The sequence below is a fragment of the Mirounga leonina genome, unplaced genomic scaffold (assembly GCF_011800145.1).
Source record: "Mirounga leonina isolate KUSES-001 unplaced genomic scaffold, KU_Mleo_1.0 Mir_152, whole genome shotgun sequence".
Taxonomy (NCBI): Eukaryota; Metazoa; Chordata; class Mammalia; order Carnivora; family Phocidae; genus Mirounga; species Mirounga leonina.
Window position 1 is genome coordinate 20,540,070 of NW_023270380.1, and position 20,059 is coordinate 20,560,128.

The following is a 20,059-nucleotide window of genomic DNA, read 5'->3' on the forward strand; positions in this document are numbered from 1 at the left end:
TATTGACTTTGAGGGGGGGGGTTCTCTGTGCCTCCTGGATTTTGATGCCTGTTTCCTTCCCCAAATTTGGGAAGTTCTCTGCTATAATTTGCTCCAATATACCTTCTGCCCCTCTCTCTCTTTCTTCTTCTGGGATCCCAATTATCCTAATATTGTTTTGTCTTATGGTATCGCTTATCTCTCGAATTCTGCCCTCGGGATCCAGTAGATGTTTATCTCTCTTTTTACTCAGCTTCTTTATTTTCCATCATTTGGTCTTCTATATTACTGATTCTCTCTTCTGCCTCATTTATCCTAGCAGTTAGAGCCTCCATTTTTTATTGCACCTCATTAATAGCCTTTTTGATGTCAACTTGGTTAGATTTTAGTTCTTTTATTTCTCCAGAAAGGGTTTCTCTAATAACTTCCGTGCATTTTTCAAGCCCAGCTAGTATCTTTAAAATCATCATTCAGAATTCTAGTTCCGACATCGTACTAATGTCCATATTAATTAGGTCCCTGGCAGTCGGTACTGCCTCTTGTTCTTCTTTTTGAGGTGATTCTTTCCATCTTGTCATTTTGTCCAGAGGAGAATAGATGAATGAGAGAACAAAATGCTAACAGGGTAACAACATCCCCAGAAAATATACACTAAACAAATCAGAAAAGACCTGCAACTGGGGGTAAAGAAAGGGAAAGAAAGAAAAAAGAAAATGATAAAAAAAAAACAAAAACAAAAACAAAAACAGAATATGATCAAATATGATCAGGCTGGTGCATAGATCAGTGCCACACACTAGATTTTGGGCGTATTTTGGTCTGTTAGAAGAAAGTGCCTACCAAAATTTTACAGAAAGAAAAACATATATGTACAAAAATAAGGATTAATACAATGAAGAGATGGAATATGACTGTAAAGATGAAAATTATAAAAGGTTTTATAAAAGAAATTGATAAGATAAGAAGTTGGTTGAAAAAAGAAAGAAGAGGATTTAAAAAGGGGGGGAGAATGTGATCAGGCAGGAGACTAGAACAAAGCCATACACTAGAGATTTAGGGTATATTTTGATCTGTTAGAAGAAACTGTATCTTAAAATTTTAGAGCAACTTATATATATACCAAAAATAAGGGTAACTACTATGAAGGGATAGAATATAACTCTAAAAATGAAAAATAAAAAATATTTATTAAAAAAGGGATTGATAAGATGTGGTTGAAAAAGGGAAAAAGAAAAATTCAAAAAAAAAAAAAAACAGTTAAAAAAAATTAACTTTGAAAGACTAAAGAATCATGGGGAAAAAAAGCCATGAATTCTCTGTGCTGTATTTCCCTAGTGCTGGAGTTCTGTCGTTCTCCTTGATCGGTAAACTTGGTCTTGGCTGGCTGTTCTTGCTGATCTTCTGGGGGAGGGGCCTGTTGCCATGGTATCCAAATGTCTTTGCCGGAGGCGGAATTGCCCCACCCTTGCCGGTCCAGACTAAGTAATCTGCTCGGGTTTGTTCCCAGGAGCTTTTGTTCCCTGCAAGCTTTCCGCACAGCTTTGGAGGATGAGAGTGAAAATGGTGGCCTCCCAATCTCTGCCCCAGAGGAGCTGCAGACTCTGGACCCCACTCCTCAGTGAGCCCCCAGAGAAAAGCAGTCCATCACTCCTGTCTCCCTGGTCTCCGGCCACACTCTGTGCTCACCCAGCCTGTGACCGAGCTTTTCTATCTCTGGCACCCGACTCCCGACTCGGTGTGGAGTCTCCAAGCCCAGCACATCCCTGTGGTGTGCTCCCATGCTGCTCCTCCCAGGGGAGGAAGGGGAGTCTCCCCAGATCTGCTGCTTTTTGGGTCCCTGCTGGAGGAGCAGTGGCCTGACTGTGCCACGGATCACGGTTTATGGCAACCCTGAGCTGAGAGTCCACGCCTCGGCTCTGTCTCTGCAGCCAGCTTCCCTGCTCCAATACCTGGGAGCTTTGCCACACTCAGGCACCCCTGGTCTTCCTGTGACCTCGAGGGTCCTGAGACCACACTGTCCCATGAGGGTTCCACTCCCCGCTTAGCCACTGGAGCAACGTCCCTCAGTGGAGAAGACTTCTAAAAGTTCCAATTTTGTGCTCCGCGGCTCTATCACGCGCCAGAAGCGGCTGACAGAGGCCCCCTTCCCTGCCGTCTATCCTCCCGAATATCACCTTGGATTCACTTCTCCACACGTCCTACCTTCCAGAAAGTGGTCACTTTTCTGTTCAGAGAGTTGCTGCTATTCTTTTCTTCGATCTCCTGTTGAGTTCATAGGTGTTCAAAATGGTTTGATCCCTATCCAGCTGAATTTCTGGGACCAGACGAAATCCAGGTCTCCTACTCCTCCACCATCTTGCTCCACCTCGCATTTTGTTACTCATTTTATGATTGTTTTTGTAGTTCTTCTCTGTTCGTTGGTTTTCTTCAGTGATATACTTGGATTTCTCTATTTTTTGCGTATCTATTACCAGTCATTTGTGGAGTTTGTTCTTTTTTTTAAATAGAGTGAGGGGGAGGGGCAAAGGGAGAGGGAGAGAATTTCAAGCAGGCTCCATACCCAGCGAAGAGCCCAACATGGGGCTTGATCTCACCACCCTGAGATCATGACCTGAGCTGAAATCAAGAGTGAGACGCTTCACTGAGCCACCCAGGTGCCTCTCTATTACCAGTTTTTGATTTGTGGTTACCACTGAGTTTGTATATAACATCTTATGTGTATAGGAGTCTATATTAAGTTGATGGTCACTTAAATTTGAGCCCATTCTAAAAGCACTAAATTTTTACTCCTCCCCATGACTTAGGTATATGGCATCATACTTTACATCCTTTTATTTTGTGAGTCCCTTGAGAGATACTTACACGTATACTTATTTTTACTGCTTTTGTGTTTTCCTGCTTTTGTGTTCCCACTCAGAGTCCCCTTTGTCACTTCTTGTAGGGCTGGTTTAGTGGCCATGAATTCCTTTAATTTTTGTTTGGGAAACCTTTTCTCTCTCCTGTTCTGAATGATAGCCTTGCTGGATAGAGTATTCTTGGCTGCAGATGTTTACTTTTAGCACTTTGTGGGCCAGATGGGAGCAGCAGGATATAATCAAAGTTTCTGCTGAAAAATCCACTGATAGACTTAAGGGGTTTCCTTTGTTTGCAACTGTTTTCTTTCCTCTTGCTGCTTTTAAAATTCTCTCTGGATCACTGCTTTTATTTACTTTGTGTCTTGGGGCAGACATCCTTGGGTTGGTTTTGTTGGGTGTTCTCCGTGCCTCCTGGATCTGGATTTCTGTTTTCCTTCCCCAGATTCAGGAAGTTTTCAGTTATCATTTCTTTGAGTATTATTTCTTCATATTATTTCTTCAAATAAATAGACTCCTATACACACACATTTCCCCTTTTCTCTCTCTTCTCCTCCTGGGATCCCAATCATGCAACTATTATTATTCTTGACAGTGTTGCTGAGTTCCCTGGGTCTCTTCCCACCGCCCCCCCCAACCCCTCACTCTTTCTCACCTATTTCAGTTTGATTGCTTTCCATGACTCTGTCCTCCAGAAGGCTGATCTGTGCTTCTGCTTCCTCTAGTCTATTTATTCCATCTAGTGTATTTTAATTTCAGTTATTGAGTTCTTCATCTGATTGGTTCTTTTCTGTTTTCTATCTTTGTGGAAGGTCTCACAGAGGTCTCCACCCTTTTCTCAAGCTAGTATCTGTATGACCATTACTTTATATCTCTACCAGGCATTTCTTTGTATCTCTATCAGTTACTTATCTCCATTTCACTTTGATTTCTTGCTCTGATTTTGTCCTGTTCTTTGATTTGGGACATATTCCTCTGTCTCCTCATTCTGTCTCTTGCGTGGTCTGTTTCTCTGTGTTATTAGGAAAGTCAGCTCCGTCTCCTGCACTTGAAAGTGGTGGCTTTATGAAGAGGTCCTGCAGTGCGATGTCTGTTCCCCAGAACCTGGTGCTTCCGGGGGTGTCTCCTATGTGTGTTGCCCCAGGGGTGTCCTCCCGTTGTGGCTGGGATGTGTTTGCCTTCAGTCCTGTTGTCTGCGATGGCTCCCTGCCTGTTGTGGGCAGAGTCTGGTGCCCGTGGTGTTAGTGGGCTGCTCCGGGGCTGCCTTGGGCTGGAGTTGAGTCAGACCAGGCGTTTGCCGGAGATGCAGTAGCACCAAACTGCAGGCCCTGTCCCTGTGCCGTCCCCGGAGAAGCTTCTGTTCGTGGCTGGGGCCTGCAGTCAGAGCAGGGGCCTGCCCTCAGCCCACTGCTGGGGTCACAGTCAGACGGGTGTGTGCTTATCTTCCCCTCTCCCTGGGGCAGGACTCACTTTGGAGTGGTGCTGACTTGTCTGGGCCGCGCACACACTGCCAGGCTTGTGGCACCGCTTTGACAGGCTCCTGCCGAGGGCATGTTGAAACTGGCAGGTCTGCAGAAGAGTGGGGGGTGCGGGGTACATAGTCTTAGCAGTGTCTGCAAGGTCTGCTGTGGAGGGGACCTGAGGTGGAGGACTGGCGGGAAGGGGCGTGTGTGAAGAGGAGTGTGGGGGGGCAGAGCACGCTGTTAAAATCCTCGGTGGGGAGCGATCCAGCTGTGCTCTTCCCACAGGTGTCTGTGGGCTGGGGGAGGGAAATGGTGCCTGCCGGCTCCTTTGTCCCTGGAGGGGTCTCCTAAGGATCTCTGTCCCTCCAGCACAGGCTCTGTGATGAATAAACAAATCTCCCTCCCACAGGCCCCAGGTGTTCTTCAAACCATTGCTCCTGCACTCTGTCTCCACAGGCTATGTGTTCTCTCTCTTTAAGGGCAGGAACTCGGTTTCCTCTCACCCTCCCTGCTCTCCCAGAGCCAAACTTGCTGATTTTTTTTAAAGTTCCAGGTGTAAAGCCCCACTGATTGTGAGAACTCACAAAGTTTGGCCCTTCTGGTTTTCAGAGCCAAATGTTTTGGGGATTTATTTTATCTGTGTGGGTCTCCCACGCCTAGGGTGCCTGGGGTGGGGTCTGCTCCTCTTCCCTCCCTCCCACGGATGGTCCACACATCCTCACGAACCCTTGCCAAGTCAATCCTTTTTATTCATGAATTACATCTTTGCAAATCTGCCTGCCTGTTAAAAATTATTTAAAGATTTCATTTTAGAGAGCACAAGTCAGGGGGAGGGGCAGGCGGGGGAATCTCAAGCAGACTCTTCACTGAGCACGGAGCCTGTCATGGGGCTCAATCAACAACCCATGAGATCATGACCTGAGCCGAAATTACAAGTTGGACGCTCAACCAACTAAGCCACCCAGGTGCCCCTAAGAATTATTTCTAACTCCAAAATTGTACTCCTGGTGCTTTGATAGTCATTTACATACATGTACAGTGGGAAAAATGGCACTCCCCCTACATGCACATTCCCAGCTGAGATCGAAAAGGCGATCTTCTCTTTCTTGTTTTTTCTTTTCACAATCTGTTTAGTGCTACATTTTTCACATCTTGTGCTTTTTATTGGTGATTTTACTGCTTTGAATGGCTCCCAAGCATAGTGCTGAAATGCTGTGTAGTGTTCCCACACAGAAGGCTGTGCTGTGCTTTATGGAGGAAATACATGTGTTAGAGAGCTTTGTTCATCCATGAATTATACTGCTATTGGCCATGAGTTCAGTATTCATGAAATCAATACTATGTAGAGGTCTTTAAACACAAAACACACATAAAACAAGATGATTTACTGACTGGGTGACAAAGGTGATCGATCAGGAGCAATATTTCAGTGTTCACTAATGTAGTGTTCATGAAAATTTACTGCAAATAAGGCAAATCAACTATATATGTGTGTATATATGGAGATAACTGGAAGAAAATATACAAAAATAAATTTTCTCTAGGTGATAGAAGTATGAGTGATTTCTATTTCTGCCTTATCCTCTCTATATTTTCACACTTCTACAATGAGAATATGTTGCTTTTTGCAGATAGAAAAAAACTGAATGACACTTTTAAATTAAAAATTAAAAACAAAAGATGAAATGATTACTGGGTCTTAGCCTTAAGCAGAAAACAAAGTTTTAGAAACAGAAAATTTATTAAAACAGGAATAAAATCAGCCATGAAGTTCTGGTAGCATGGAGGAGGAAGTGAACAAGGATTGTTGAAAAGGTCAGATGATGTTGAACACAAAACCATTGCTCCAGAAGGTAAATTCTCCCTTTATACTAGCCCTCCCTCAAACCCTGACTCTTGCACCAGATTAAAAACTTATATAGACACATGAAAGGATGCTTAACATCAGTTGTCATCAGGAAAATGCAAATCAAAACCCCAATGAGCTACAGTTTCATGCCCACCAGGATGAGTAGAATCAAAAAGGCAGGTAATAAACATATGGAGAAATGGGAATCCTTATATACTGCTCCTGGGAATGTAAAATGGTGTGGCCACTGTGGAGAATGATCTGTAAGTTCCTCAAAAAGTTAAACAGCATTACCATTTGACCCAGCAATTCCACTCCTAGGTATATACCCAAGAGAAATTACAACATAGCCACACAAAAACTTGCCTTGAATGTTCCTAGCAGCGAGAAGATAGAAACAACTCCAACATTCCTGATGAATGGACAAACAATATGGTAGATACGTAGATCACATCAATATACACAAACACATGTATGCAGTGGAATGTTACCCATCCACAGGACAGATGTACTGACACATGCTACAGCATAGATTAACCTTGAAAACCTGATGCCGAGTGAGGGAAGGCAGCCACAGAGGACCACATGTGGTAGGATTACATTTCCAGGAAATGTCCAGAACAGGGAAATCCAGAGACAGAAAGTAGGTTAGGGATTGCCTTGACAAAGTGGAAACCACAGTCCCGGATCACCTCTGGAAGAAGCTGAAGTAGGAAGAGAAGAGGGATGGTCTAGACGACACCAACCCAAAGTGGGGGGGAGGAGCTGAGGAGCCAGTGAGAATAAGAGAGGAAGTTAGGATTGAAAGTGGTCACGGAAGCCAGGGCAAGAGTGAGGGCAGAGGTGACCTGCAGAGAACAGGTGCAAAGCAGGACAGGTGGGGGGGTGGGGGTGGAGTCATGAATAAGAAAAGTAGAAGGTCGCTGGCGACTTCTGAAGAAGCACCAAAGGCGATAGGTTCAGAGTCGGTAGGAAGAAGGGGCAGGAACCGGTGAATTTGTCAAGAAACCAGACCATAGGGGCGCCTGGGTGGCTCAGTCGGTTAAGTGGCTGCCTTCGGCTCAGGTTGTGATCCCAGGGTCCTGGGATCGAGCCCCGCATCGGGCTCCCTGCTCTGTGGGAAGCCTGCTTCTCCCTCTCCACTCCCCCTGCTTGTGTTCCCTCTCTCACTGTCTCTCTCTCTCTCTGTCAAATAAATAAATAAAATCTTTAAAAAAAAAAAAAAAAGAAACCAGACCATTAAGAAAAGGGGGTGTCACGGGGCAAGGGCTGAGGGACCTTTCTATTCCCCCACAACAAGTAGGATTTTTTTTAACTTTATTGAGGAATAACTGACAAATATAATTATATATATTGAAAGTATACTATGTGATGATTTGATAAACATTGTAGAGTGATTGCAAAGATCAAGATAATGAACATCACAGGTAATATAGTTAACTCTGGTTTGTGTGCATGCTGGTGAGAATGCTCGTGATCTACTCGCAGCAATGTCCGAGTGCACAACACCACATTATTGACTACACTCACCACGTTGTCCACCAGTTCCTCAACAGATTCTTCTTATAACTGAAAATCTGTGTCCCCTGACCACCATCAACCCCATTTCCCCCTCCCCGACCCCTAGCAGCCACCATCTTATTCTCTGTGTCCACAAAACTGACTTTTCTTTTTTTAGATTCCACACATTAGTGATACCGCATTTATCTTCCTCTGTCTGGCTTATTTCACTTAGCATAAGGCCCTGCAGGTTCATCCATGTTGTTGCAAATGGCAGGATTTCCTTCCTTTTTTATGGCTGAATAATATTTGATTGTGTGTATATATCACATTTTCCTTTTCCAGTCATTCATTGAAAGACACTTAGGTTGCTTCCATATCTGGGCTGTTGTGACTAAAGCTGTGACGAACATGGGACTGCAGATTTCTCTTCAAAACACTGATTTCAGTTCCTTCAGATACATAACCAGGAGTGGGATTGCTGGGTCACATGGTAGTTCAAGTTTTAATATTTGAGGAACTACCATACTGTTTTCCATCATGACAATCATTTTAGGGGCGCCTGGGTGGCTCAGTCAGTTAAGTGTCCAACTCTTGGTTTTAGCTCAGGTCATGATCTCAGGATCATGGGACTGAGCCCTGCGTGGGGCTCCACGATCAGCACGAAGTCTGCTTGAGATTCTCTCCCTCTCCCTCTTCCCCCTCCCTACTCACACAGGTGCAATTGCTCTTTCTAAAATAAAATAAATGAGGGGCGCCTGGGTGGCTCAGTTGGTTAAGCGACTGCCTTCGGCTCAGGTCATGGTCCTGGAGTCCCGGGATCAAGTCCCGCATCGGGCTCCCTGCTCGGCAGGGGGTCTGCTTCTCCCTCTGACCCTCCTCCCTCTCATGCTCTCTGTCTCTCATTCTCTCTCTCTCAAATAAAAAAATAATAATAATAAAATAAAATAAAATAAAATAAATGAACCATTTTGAATTCCCAGCAACAATGTGTAAGGGTTTCCTTTTTCCACATTGTCACCAATACTTGTCATCACCTGTCTTTTTGATGACAACCATCCTACCAGGTTTGGGGTGATATCTCCTGGGGGTTTGGTTTGCATTTCCCTGATAACTGGTCATGTGGAGCACCTTTTCATGTACCTGTTGGCCATTTGTGTATCTTCCTTGGGAAAATGTCTCTGCAGGGCATTCACCCATTTTTTACTTGGATTGTTGTTTTTTCACTGTTGAGTTGGATGAGTGCTTTATATGTTTTGAATTTAACCCCTTGTCAGGCTTGTGAATATTTTCTCCCATTCTGTAAGTTGCTTTTCCAATTTATTGGTTGTTTCCTTTGCTGTGCAGAAGGAATATAGCCCCACTTGTTTATTTAGCTTTTGTTGACCGTTGCTCTGGTGTCTTACCCAAGAAATCATTGCCAAGACCAATGTCAAGGATCTTTTCTCCATATGTTTTCTTCTAGAAGTTTTATGGTTTCAGATTTCACATTTAAGTCTTTGATCCATTTCTACTTTTATGAGAGGTGTAAGATAGGGATCCTATGCCATTGTTTTGCATGTAGATATCCTGTTTTCCCAGCTTCGTTTGTTGAAGAGACTCTCCTTACCCCAGTTTGTGTTCTTAGCACCGTTGTCAAAAATTAGTTGACCATACATGACTGGGTTTATGTCTGGGCTCTCTATTCTGTTCCACTGGTCTATGTGCCTATATTTATGCCAGTACCATATTGTTCTTATTACTACAATTTTGTAATAGAGCTTAAAATCAAGTGTGATGCCTCTAGCTTGGATCTTCTTTTTTAGAGTTGCTTTGGCCATGCGGGGTCTTTTGTAGTTCCATACAAATTTTGGGAAACTTTTTCTATTTCTGTGAAAAATGTCATGGGAATTTTGATCGGGATTGTATTGAATCTGTAGATACTTGGGGTAGCATAGACATTTTCACAATATTCTTCCAATCCAAGAAGACAGGAAATCTTCCCATTTATTTGTGTCTTCCTCAAGGTCTTTCATCAGTTTTTAGTGTATAGATCTTTTATCTCCTTGTTCAAATTTAGTCCTAAGTATTTTGTTATTTTTGATGCTATTGTTGATAGGATTGCTTTCTTAATTTCTCTTTCAGAGAGTTTGTTGTCAGTGTGTAGGAACGCAACTAATTTCTCTATGTTGATTTTATATCCTCCAACTTTACTGAATTCATTTATTCTAACAGTTTTTTCAAATCTTTAGGGTTTTCTATATATAAGATGATGTCCTCTGTGGAGACAATTTTACTTCTTCCTTCTGAATTTGTATGCTTTTTATTTCTTTTTCTTGCCTAATTGCTACGGCTAGGACATTCTATACTATGTTGAATAGAAATGGTGAGAGTGGACATCCTTGTCTCATTCTTGATCCTAGAGGAAAGGCTTTTAACCTTTCACTATTCAATATGATGTTAGCTATGGGCTTGTCATATGTGGCCTTTATTATGCTGAGGAACATTTCTTCTATACCTAATTTAAGTGTTTTTATCATGAAAGGATGTTGAATTCTGTCAAATGCTTTTCCTACATCTATTGAAATATGATTTTTATCCTTCATTCAGTTTATGTGGTACATTACATTTATTGATTTGCCTATATCGAACCATCCTTGCATCCCAGGGTGAATCCCACTTGATCATGGTTTATAATCCTTTTAATGTGTTCCTGAATTGCTAGTATTTTGTTGAGAATCAAACAAGTAGGATTGAGTGTCGGGTGGCTGTGTATTTAGGATAGAATCACACATTAATAAACAGGGTGGAGAATGGAAAGCTGAAGCTACAGAAGAGACGAAATACTCCAGAAAGGCTTTGCAGAGCATGGGCAGGGCAGGTCGACTCAGAACTGGAAGGAGCACAGCAATTCAACAGTAGGCAGTGGATGGGTTTATAGGATTTGGTATAGGGGAAGGCCAGAGTGTTGAAATTGCTCACATCTAATGGCAAGTAAAGTTAAGCTGCCCAGAGAAGGGGAAAGGAGAAGATCAAAGGACTTGAAGAGAGTGATGAAAGCCTTCAGCCAGGATGGAAACAGCAGGTGTTCTGTCCAAGGCACAGTTAAGATAATGCTGTTCTCCCTGGGTATTCCTATTTCTCATGTGCTCTCGGCTGGAAAATGGCCTCCTCCTGCCAAGTTATTTCTCCCTGGAAATTGCATACATTACCAAAGTTGGCAGATACATTTCCAATAACCCCAAAGATAAGTGCTTAAAAAATGATGTGCCTGTCTCTAAATCCCAACAGAAACATGCCTACAAGTCCTGTAAGCCCCTGAGTTCCTGGGTTAATGATCTCATCCAGCGAGTGAATTTCTTCAATACTTGGGCCAAAATGGCTTACACTGCAATACATCATCGGTATGGACAGAAGCCACTTTGTGTCTCTTCCTTATTTGGGCTTAGAGCTTAATGGTTTACCATGTAATTTCATATGCTTGGTCTTTGCGGTTCTCAGAGCAGCATGTAAATTTAGCAAAGGGGACTGCTGCCTTTAGTTTAGGATGAAGGCCTGGAGACACATGGGGTGCTGAGGGTTCTGTCTGCAGTCCGTCCACTCTAAGGGATGGACAGGCCCGGACCTGGTACCTGACTCCTTCTGTTACTCTACACTGTGTCCTGGGAAACTAGCAGGGGGAAACGCAAAAGGAAAGGAGAATCTGTTATGTGTCATTTTTAAATGTGTTTAATACGTAAATCAAAATCAGTCGAACACGAGAGCAGCCAACACTCCAGGAGTGCCTCTCCCACGTCCTCATGTACCTGTCACAGTGGCCCTGTGACACGCAGGAGGTTCTGGCCTCCATTACCCTCACTGTGGACATGAGCAAACAGAGGCACAAGACATGAAGTAGCTTGCCCAGTGCTTCGTACCCTGAAGGTGGGAGTATTGAGATTTGAACCCAGAAAATCTGGTTCCAAACTGCCTCTCGGGCCATGTAACTCTGAGTGCTGGGCCACATCCTCTTAGAGAAACAGCAACTCTGGAACAATCCACAGATTCCTCAGGGCACAGCCAGGACCCCCCTGCGGAGCAATACCCCTCATCACCCAAATCCATGGTTTCCCGGCACGTCCAAACCACAGCTGGTCCTCACTAAAGTGCAAGATTGGGTCCTGAGTGGGGAGAGCTTGAGATGAAAAGGGAAGGAGGGGCCTCAGAAGGATGGAGGCAGAACGCGTGTGATGGTGGAGCCCTTGACCTCTCGGCCCCTGGTCTGCCTCCAACAGGTATATGAGATTTGTCACAACCTGGAAGCATTCCATTCCATCACCTACCCAAACCCCCACATGCCCTGAAGATGAGCACAGTGATTTCTCTGAAGGATTTCCTGCAAAATACTGGCTCCCAGCTTTCTTCTTCCCACAAGGTGAGTGTGAGAACACAGGCGAGTCTGTGCCCAGGCCCCCCACTGCCGGCCCCCCTCCTCCTCCCCTCCAGCATGAGACCCTGCATCCCACAGGCACCCTGCACCAGGGAGGTCTCTCTCCCTCCCACCCTCTTCCTTTCCTCACCCCTACCACCGCCAGACCGCACCTGCACCTTGCCAGACCTGTAGGCCATTGATCTGTGAGGCCCGAGGCCGACACCACATCCCTCTCAGAGGCCACTACCTTTTATCAGGACTCGTGGAGGTGGGTACCTGCCTGACGGGTTGAATCTGTGCTTCAGCCATTTTCATTGATTAATAAATGGTGCTGGGTCTTGGGCGCCATGCTCAGCACAGCCAACCTCGTCCCAACAGCATGTGGTTGGGGGTGTGATGAGGTGGCAAAGGGGAAACCCTAAATCGTAAGCACTGCGAGGGCAGGCCCAGGTCTGTCCTCACACCCTGTCGTATCCCTAGCACCTAATACAGCCCCCAGCACCTAAAAACCTCTTGGCAAATCTTTGAAGAATGATTAAGTGATTTTCTGTGTGAATATATATGAATAAATGAACAAAGGAATACTTCTGGAGCACAACATGGGGGGACAGATACGAAGGTCAGGGAAGGCGATTCAGGAACAGCTTACTGCCCGTGAGGCACGTCCAGGTGCGTGCAGGTGGAAGGATGATACTTGCACACTGACGCAATACTTGCACACTGAGCCAGGGGCTGTTCCGAGGACATTGTGGACACAAGCTCATCAGGTCTCATGATCATCTCACGGGGTCCTTCATATCATCCCTGTTCTCAGAGAGGAAAGCTGTGGCGCAAAGTTAGGTGGTTTTCCCAAAGTCACACAGCCAGACACACCTGTGGCGAGTTAGGAACGTGGTGGGTCTGACTTGGAAATCCACGTGTGTCCTCGTGGCGCTGAACTGGGAACTGAGTGTTGGAGCCGAAGGGCCAGATACGAGAGGGGAAGAGCACACTAGGGAGGTGGAAGGTTCCCACGGCCGAGCACAAGCCCCATAGCGGGCAAACAGTGTTGGATGAAGCTGGAAAGGTGGACATGGGCCAGCTCTGGGGCACATAGGGCCCACTGGGGAGTCTGCCCCCTCCTGCGGCCCAGGGGCCACGGCCACATTTCAGGCCAGGGAGCAGCATGGGTGGAGTCTGGGTCCCAGGCAGTTTGGAGTCTGCTTTATTCTCCAGGCGGGAATTGGTGGTGGCCCGGAGGGGACCTGGACAACAGTCCTACATGGACCCCAAGGGAGCAGAAGGTTTGGAATGGCTCGGACAGCTGGGTGGACACTGACGTCCTTTACTGAAATCCAGATGCAGGGGGAGGAGCAAAGTGACGAGCAGTGAGGGGACAGCCACCTGGCCAGTCGGAGACATTCGGAGAAGACAACACAATGGCCAGTGGGTGGTTGGCCATTCGGGGCTGGAACTCATCCACAGACAGCGGGGCAGCATTGCGGGATGCTCGGGCCACCGCGGGACAGCTGCTGCCAAAAGCAGTCCCCTCTCCCGGAGACTGCAGAGCTCTGAGAGGCCACGGAGGAGGACAGGAGCCCTTCAGGCTGGCCAGCACGGGCGGCCTCGGAAAGTTACAGGGAACTTGGAGAAAGGCTGCCCCAGGCAGGTGGCAGGTGCATGGACATCATGTGAGGTGCCCACAGCAGCGAGTAGAGGACATGGGCTGCATGGCAGGGGCTCGACTGCCCAGGGGAGGCACTAAAATTCCTTCTGTGCGTGCTGGTGTGGTGGATTCTGGGCAGGGGCGTGAAGTTCTGGGCAACGTATGCAGGATGGATTAAACCAGGAGGTGAGGAGCTATGTTAGGAGTGTTGGTATTCAGACACAGAATGCAATCCAAACCTGAGCAAAACAGAGTAAGTTCTAGGCTCAGACGAGTGGAAAGGAAGTCAAGGGGTTGGGCTTCAGGAGCGGTGGTTCCAGGTGACCTGTGTTACTCTCAGCCTGCCTCCCCCTATCCTAGCTCTGTTCCCACTGTGTCTGGGTCTCCTTTTCCCACTGCACACAGCATTTCTTGTGCAACCAAGGGGACAAACAGCCACCACAGCTTAGCAACTCCAGAGGACACATGCCTTCCTTTGCCCAGTGCCTGGAAGCCATTTCTTGAGAAAGACTCTGACACCCTCGGGTCTTATACTGTCCCTGGGACCCAGCTTTGTTGCTCCCCCAGCCCCCAGGAACCCTTGGGGAGGGCACAGCCCCTGATCCCCCAGACCCCCAGGGAACTGGTTGGTGTGTGTCTGTCTCCAAAGCCTTTCTTACTGCTGTGCTTCAAGACTACGGAAGGTCCCGAGGAATCTCCACAGACACCCTCACTTTTACCCACCACGTGACCTCGGACACCAGTGACATCAGAGACGACGAGTTCTCCATAATCATCCAAAAGAAACTCAACATTGCCAGGAGGGCCTTTAAGGTACTGGCACGCTTAAAGCAGAGTGAGTGTCCATTTGTCCAACCAGCCACTCCCTCCGCAGCCTGTCCGCAGCCTTCCCCTGGGCCAGGTGCTGTGTGAGTCCTAAAGGTATGCGCAAATCCTCATTTTCTCCCTTTTTTTCCTTAAGCGAATTATTACTTTTTCACACTTGTGAAATGTAAAATATACATAATGTAAAACTTCTTAACCATTTCTAAGTGTACAGTTCTGTGGCATTATGCACACTCAGGGTCCGTCTCCAGAACTTTCCTCCATGTAGATATGTGGAGAAAGCGAGCTGTCTGCTCTCTTTTCTCGAGGCGCTAATCCTATTGGATCCGGACCCCATTGTGCAACTTCACGTAATCCTAATTACCTCCTTAGAGGCCGCCTCTCTAAATTCAGCCACGCTGGGTGATGGGGCTTCAACGCCGGGATCGGGGGGACGGGATAATCAGTCCACAGCTGCACACCTCCCCTGCCAGTGGTCACCTGGGTTGCTCTCATCCCATCTATCGTGAATAGTGCTTCTGTGAACTTGGCTGTGCAAGTATTTGAGTCCCTGCTTTCAATTAATTTGGGTGCGTGTCTAGGAGTGGGATTGATCATTTGGCAGTTCTGTTCACCTTTTTGAGGAGCCTCCATACTGTTCTCCAGAGTGGCTGCACCAGTCTGCATGCCCACCAACCGTGCCCAGGGGTTCCCCCACATCCTCGCCCACACGTCATTTTCTGTGTTGTGATAGTAGCCATCCCAGTGGATGTGAGGTGGGGGTCTCACTGCAGTTTTGATGTGCGTTTCCGCAGTGATGAGTGATGCTGAGCACCCTTCGTGTGCTCGTTGGCCATCTGTGCATCCTTTTTGGAGGATATCTATTCAAGTCCTTTGCCCATTTTTTCACCAGGATATTTTGTTGGTGAGTTGTAGGAGTTCCTTATGTAGTCTGGTATTAATTTCTCATTGGATGTGTGGCTTGCAAGGATTTTCCTCGGTCCTGTGGGTTACCTCTCCGCTCCAGGACAGCGTCCTTCGATGCACAGAAGTTGTTCATTGTGATGTAGCACAAGGTTGTCACAGCTCAGAAATTACCAACAAGCCCCAAGTCACAAAGCTGTCTGCCACGTTTCTTCTAAGAGTTTTAATAGTTTTAGCTCTTAAGTTTAGGTCTTTTTTTTTTTTTTTTAAGATTCTATTTATTTATTTGAGAGAGAGAGAGACAGCGAGAGCAGGAACACAAGCAGGGGGAGTGGGAGAGGGAGAAGCAGGCTTCCGGCCAAGCAGGGAGCCCGATACGGGGCTCGATCCCAGGACCCCAGGATCATGACCTGAGCCGAAGGCAGACGCTTAACGACAGAGCCACCCAGGCGCCCCAAGTTTAGGTCTTTTGAGTTCATGGTCTGTGCGGTGTGCTGATGTCCAGTTTTCCCAGTGCCATTTGTTGAAGGGACCTGTCCTTTCCCCATTGAATATCTTAGCACCTTTATTGCAAATCATTCGAACCTGTTTATTTCTGGGTTCTCTGTTCTGTCCCATTGCTCTATACGTCCATCTTTTTGCCAATAGCGCACTGTTTGGATTACCGTCACTTTATCATAAACTTTGAAATCAGGAAGAGTAAGACCTCCAACTTTTTTCTTCAAGATTATTTTGTTTACTCAGTTGTCCTTGAGATTCCTTATGAATTTTAGGATGGATTTCTCTGTTGCTGCAAAAAATGTTATTGGGATTTTGATAGGGATAGCATTGACTCGGTAATGACACAAGTGTTGTTTCAAATCCATGACCTCATCGTCCCTTTTGAAAACAGTCTTGTGTGTGCTTTCTCTTCGAGATGAATTTGACACTAGGCCTATTACGTTTCATTTTTTAACTTGGGATTTTGATCAGCTTGCTGTACATTTATGTATAAATTCGGGGGAGAATTGCTATCTGAGTCTTTCCATATAGGAACATGGTTTGTTTTTCCATTTATTCAGGTTTTGTTTTCTTCACACTGGTCTTAAAAATGTATGGTTACACTGTTTTCCTAAGTGTTTATAATTGTTGCTATTGTGAACAGGATTTTTAATGCCCTACATCTTACTCTCTGTTGTTTGCTCTCTCACCTGCGGTTATTCAAACTTGAGGTAAGGACACCAACTGCAAGTTTGGGGTTTCCTTAAAGCCACCCTCAGGTTTAATCATTTGCTAGAAAGACTGGTAGGACTCCAGGAAAGCACTACACTTACAATTACAGTTTTATTATCGCAAAAGGATTCAAATCAAAACTAGCCAAAGAGACACATAGGGCAGAATCTAGGACTGGGAGGGTCCCAGACACAAAGCTTCCATGCCCTCAGGGATGTGTTACCTCCTAGTGTCGATGTAGAATGACAAGATAGAGTGCTCACCTGAGCTTCGGTGTTCAGAGTTTCTGACTGAGGTTTCACTACATAGCCATATTTAAGCGAATCACTGCCCCACATGGCTTCTCCCATCCCTGGAAGTCGGCCTGATGTCACCTGGCTCAATGTCCCAACCCCTAATCTTATGTTCGCTCTTTCTGCATGGCCAGCCCCCATCCTGAGCCATCTCATTAGCATAAACTCTCTGGGGACCAAGCCTGCAGGGGGTGGTCCCAGGAATAATAAAATCCTGGGATCCAGAGATCACCTCCCAGGAACCAGAGAGAAGGCAAACCAAAAAAAGTTTTTTTAAGATTGTATTTATTTGAGAAAGAGAGACAGCAGGGAGAGTGGCAGAGGGGGAGGGACAAGCAGGCTCCCCGCGGAGCAGGGAGCCCAGTGCGGGGCTCAATCCCAGGATCCCGGGATCACAACCTGAACCGAAGGCAGATGCTTAACTGACTGAGCCACCCAGGTGTCCCCCAAATTCTTTATTATACATCCTTCTACTCATTTCTATTTTTTTCCTAATTTAAACTGGTCAAGTTTGTCTATTTATCAAATACACCAAATTTTGCCTTTATTAACTCTAGTGGTGTTTTCTGTTTACCTTTTTAGTTCCTTCTGCTTTCTGGGAGTTTATTTTATTGCCCTTTTACTAGCTTGTGTTTATTTTCACCGAGGCACAACCTATAAAGAACACAGGTATTCCACTCAGCCCCCCATCAGGCCATAAACGAGTGCAGCCAGCACCCCTCCAGGGGGACGTCCCCTCCCAGGTGGTCCCTGTTCTGGCCTTTCTCAGCCTCCGCTGCGTCTCCTAGTTCCGACTCCCCGTGAGCAGGACCATGCGGTCTGGACCCTCCCACGCCTGGCTGTTCGTGCTCCACGGCTAGTGTGCGAGATCCGTGGCTCTGCAGGGTCCCGTTGTGTCCATGTATGACTGAGCTCCCCCTGCGGGCCTGGAGGGCTGTCGTCTGGGCAGGACTGTTACGATCAGAGCTGCTTTAGCATTATACTGATGGACACAAATCCTCTTTTGGCTTGGATTTATACCTGGGAACTCAACTGAGGGCCACGGCTAGCCGTACGGTTGTTCACAGGGGCCGCTGCGACGCACAAAAGCACGGGGAATGTGCAGGACTGAGATGAACAGCAGCAGCCCTCACGGACCAGGAAGACTGAGAACCTGGGCAGACACCCCGGGCTGGGCTGGGCGGGAAGCGCTCCGTCCCCTCCCAGACCCTGCTGCAGACAGCTGCTGGGAAAGGCAGTGTTGTGCTCGGGGACCCACTGACGCCACCTCTCTTTGATCTTAGGGCACAGACAGCACACACATGGGAGTTCACATTTTTGGTTTATTCATCGAGGGGGCAAGGTGGAATCATGAACAAAAAGTTCTAGAAGACTTGCCACCTCGTGAGCTGTGCTGTGATTTTCCGGAAATCTACTTCTTGCCAACAAAGGTAACCCCCACGTGTCTACCACCGAGTCAAGCCCCCAGCGTTTCCCTCGGGGACAGCAGGCTGTCCCTCCAGTCCCTACTCCCTGTGGCTTCCCTGAGACGTCTGATGATATATTTCAGATGACAAACAACATTTAAAATAGCCCAACATACTGTTACCATCTGAAATAAATGCTATGCCAACATCCAATGTTGCTTTTCAAGACTACGTCCTGGGCAGTCCTGATGGGTCAGCCGGAAATTTCTAGTCTCTGGCATAACCTGCATGCGCAGCCACAGAACCACTAACTGGAAATGCGTGCAATTTACAACCATCCTCCAAATCTAGCACATGAAAGATGGGAGCTCCTGGTTTGCAATGTGATCATTGGAATTTTTTCTTTTTAAGATTTCTACTGAAAGAGCAAATGCTTCTGAGCAGACAGATTCCGAGCTCTACACGTTCGAATGCCCCATCTATCAGACACCTGAGCGGTCAAGAATTTTGACAACTACTGGCTTACCCTCGAACTTTCTAACCTCTGTGTATTTATCCACGAAGACACCTCCTAGTCACTGGATCACAATGCAGGTCGCACTGCTGTGTGAGAAGAATGAGAAATAAATGTACGTACCAAACCATTTCATGCTTGACTCCAGCCACACTGATGTGTTTCGAGACCATCGCATGTAGCCAGCACCCTTCACGGAGACATCCGTGTTCAGCCAGACCAGACAGGTGCAGCCTGTCGCGCACTGCCCCCCCCAGCCCCCAGCACCTGCAGGGGGACCCGCTGGCTGCTCTCTGTCCTCAGCACCCAGGCCCCAGGCGCACACCTCCAGGTGAGCACCCAGGCCCCAGGCGCACACCTCCAGGTGAGCACCCAGGCCCCAGGCGAGCAGGTCTCCCTTTCCGAGCATGGAAACCTCCGTGCCCAGCAAATAGCAGTACTGATTTCTGCAGTTACCGACAATACAACATGCACAAGGGCTAGTTCTTAGGAATTTGTTCCAAATGTGTGGAGCCCAGAACAGGACCTCCTGGCCTGACTGTGGGCTTCTGAGACAGGTGGATCTTCTTCTCCTAAAGAAGGGGTCCTAGGACGTCACCAGCACTCATCCCACTGGAACCCCAAATCCCGAGCGGGTGGCAGGTTGGGTCACTATCAACATGCACTTCTGCCAGCAGGATCTTTGTTACTGAGCACGGTGTGGCGCACACGTCAGAACTGTGATCCTCAGGCCACCACGTCCCATGGGGTGTCGGCAGCGGCATGACGAGTCTTGCCCGGGCTCACTCTGCCTGGAGTGTGATCCAAAGCCACATCCGTGGCCGCCTTCCGTCGACAGCAGGTGTGCAGGCAGAAAGCCCCCAGCGTGTGCACAGATGACCAACACCTGGCTGTCCCTGTGGCGGGCAGGCAGCGCGGGGCCCACACCCACACCCAGATCCGTGAGAGCCACAAACTAAATGGTAACATCTTACTTTGGTGTCGTCTACACACTTGTCTGAAGGTAACCATCCCAAAACCACGTAAGCTAGTTACACGCAGCGGTGTTGAAAACAATGAACCTAGTCCCTGTCGGTTAGAAATGAAGAAAATGCTAAAGTAACTTCCAGAATTAGACAGTTTGCTAACAGGTCCATGAGCTCTGGAGCCGCAGCCCTTTCTGCCTGCAGTCCAGGAGTAGAGGCCAAGGGGAACGGACACACAAACACCTCACAGACGCGCACGGTCT

The 20,059-nt window shown here is 47.0% G+C and overlaps 1 protein-coding gene across 1 annotated transcript in view; it reads left to right on the top strand.

Annotated features, from left to right (window-relative positions):
* Window positions 1–19,135, top strand: part of DNAH14 (dynein axonemal heavy chain 14) — a 357,723-nt gene extending 338,588 nt beyond the window's left edge. Inside the window, exons 89-93 of the mRNA XM_035008404.1 lie at window positions 10,914–11,026; window positions 11,897–12,036; window positions 14,328–14,491; window positions 18,195–18,341; window positions 18,729–19,135. Of these exons, the coding sequence (XP_034864295.1) occupies window positions 10,914–11,026; window positions 11,897–12,036; window positions 14,328–14,491; window positions 18,195–18,341; window positions 18,729–18,944 (780 nt within the window). The 3' untranslated portion in view covers window positions 18,945–19,135. The remainder of the gene's footprint in view (window positions 1–10,913; window positions 11,027–11,896; window positions 12,037–14,327; window positions 14,492–18,194; window positions 18,342–18,728) is intronic.
* The last annotated feature ends 924 nt before the right edge of the window (window positions 19,136–20,059 follow it).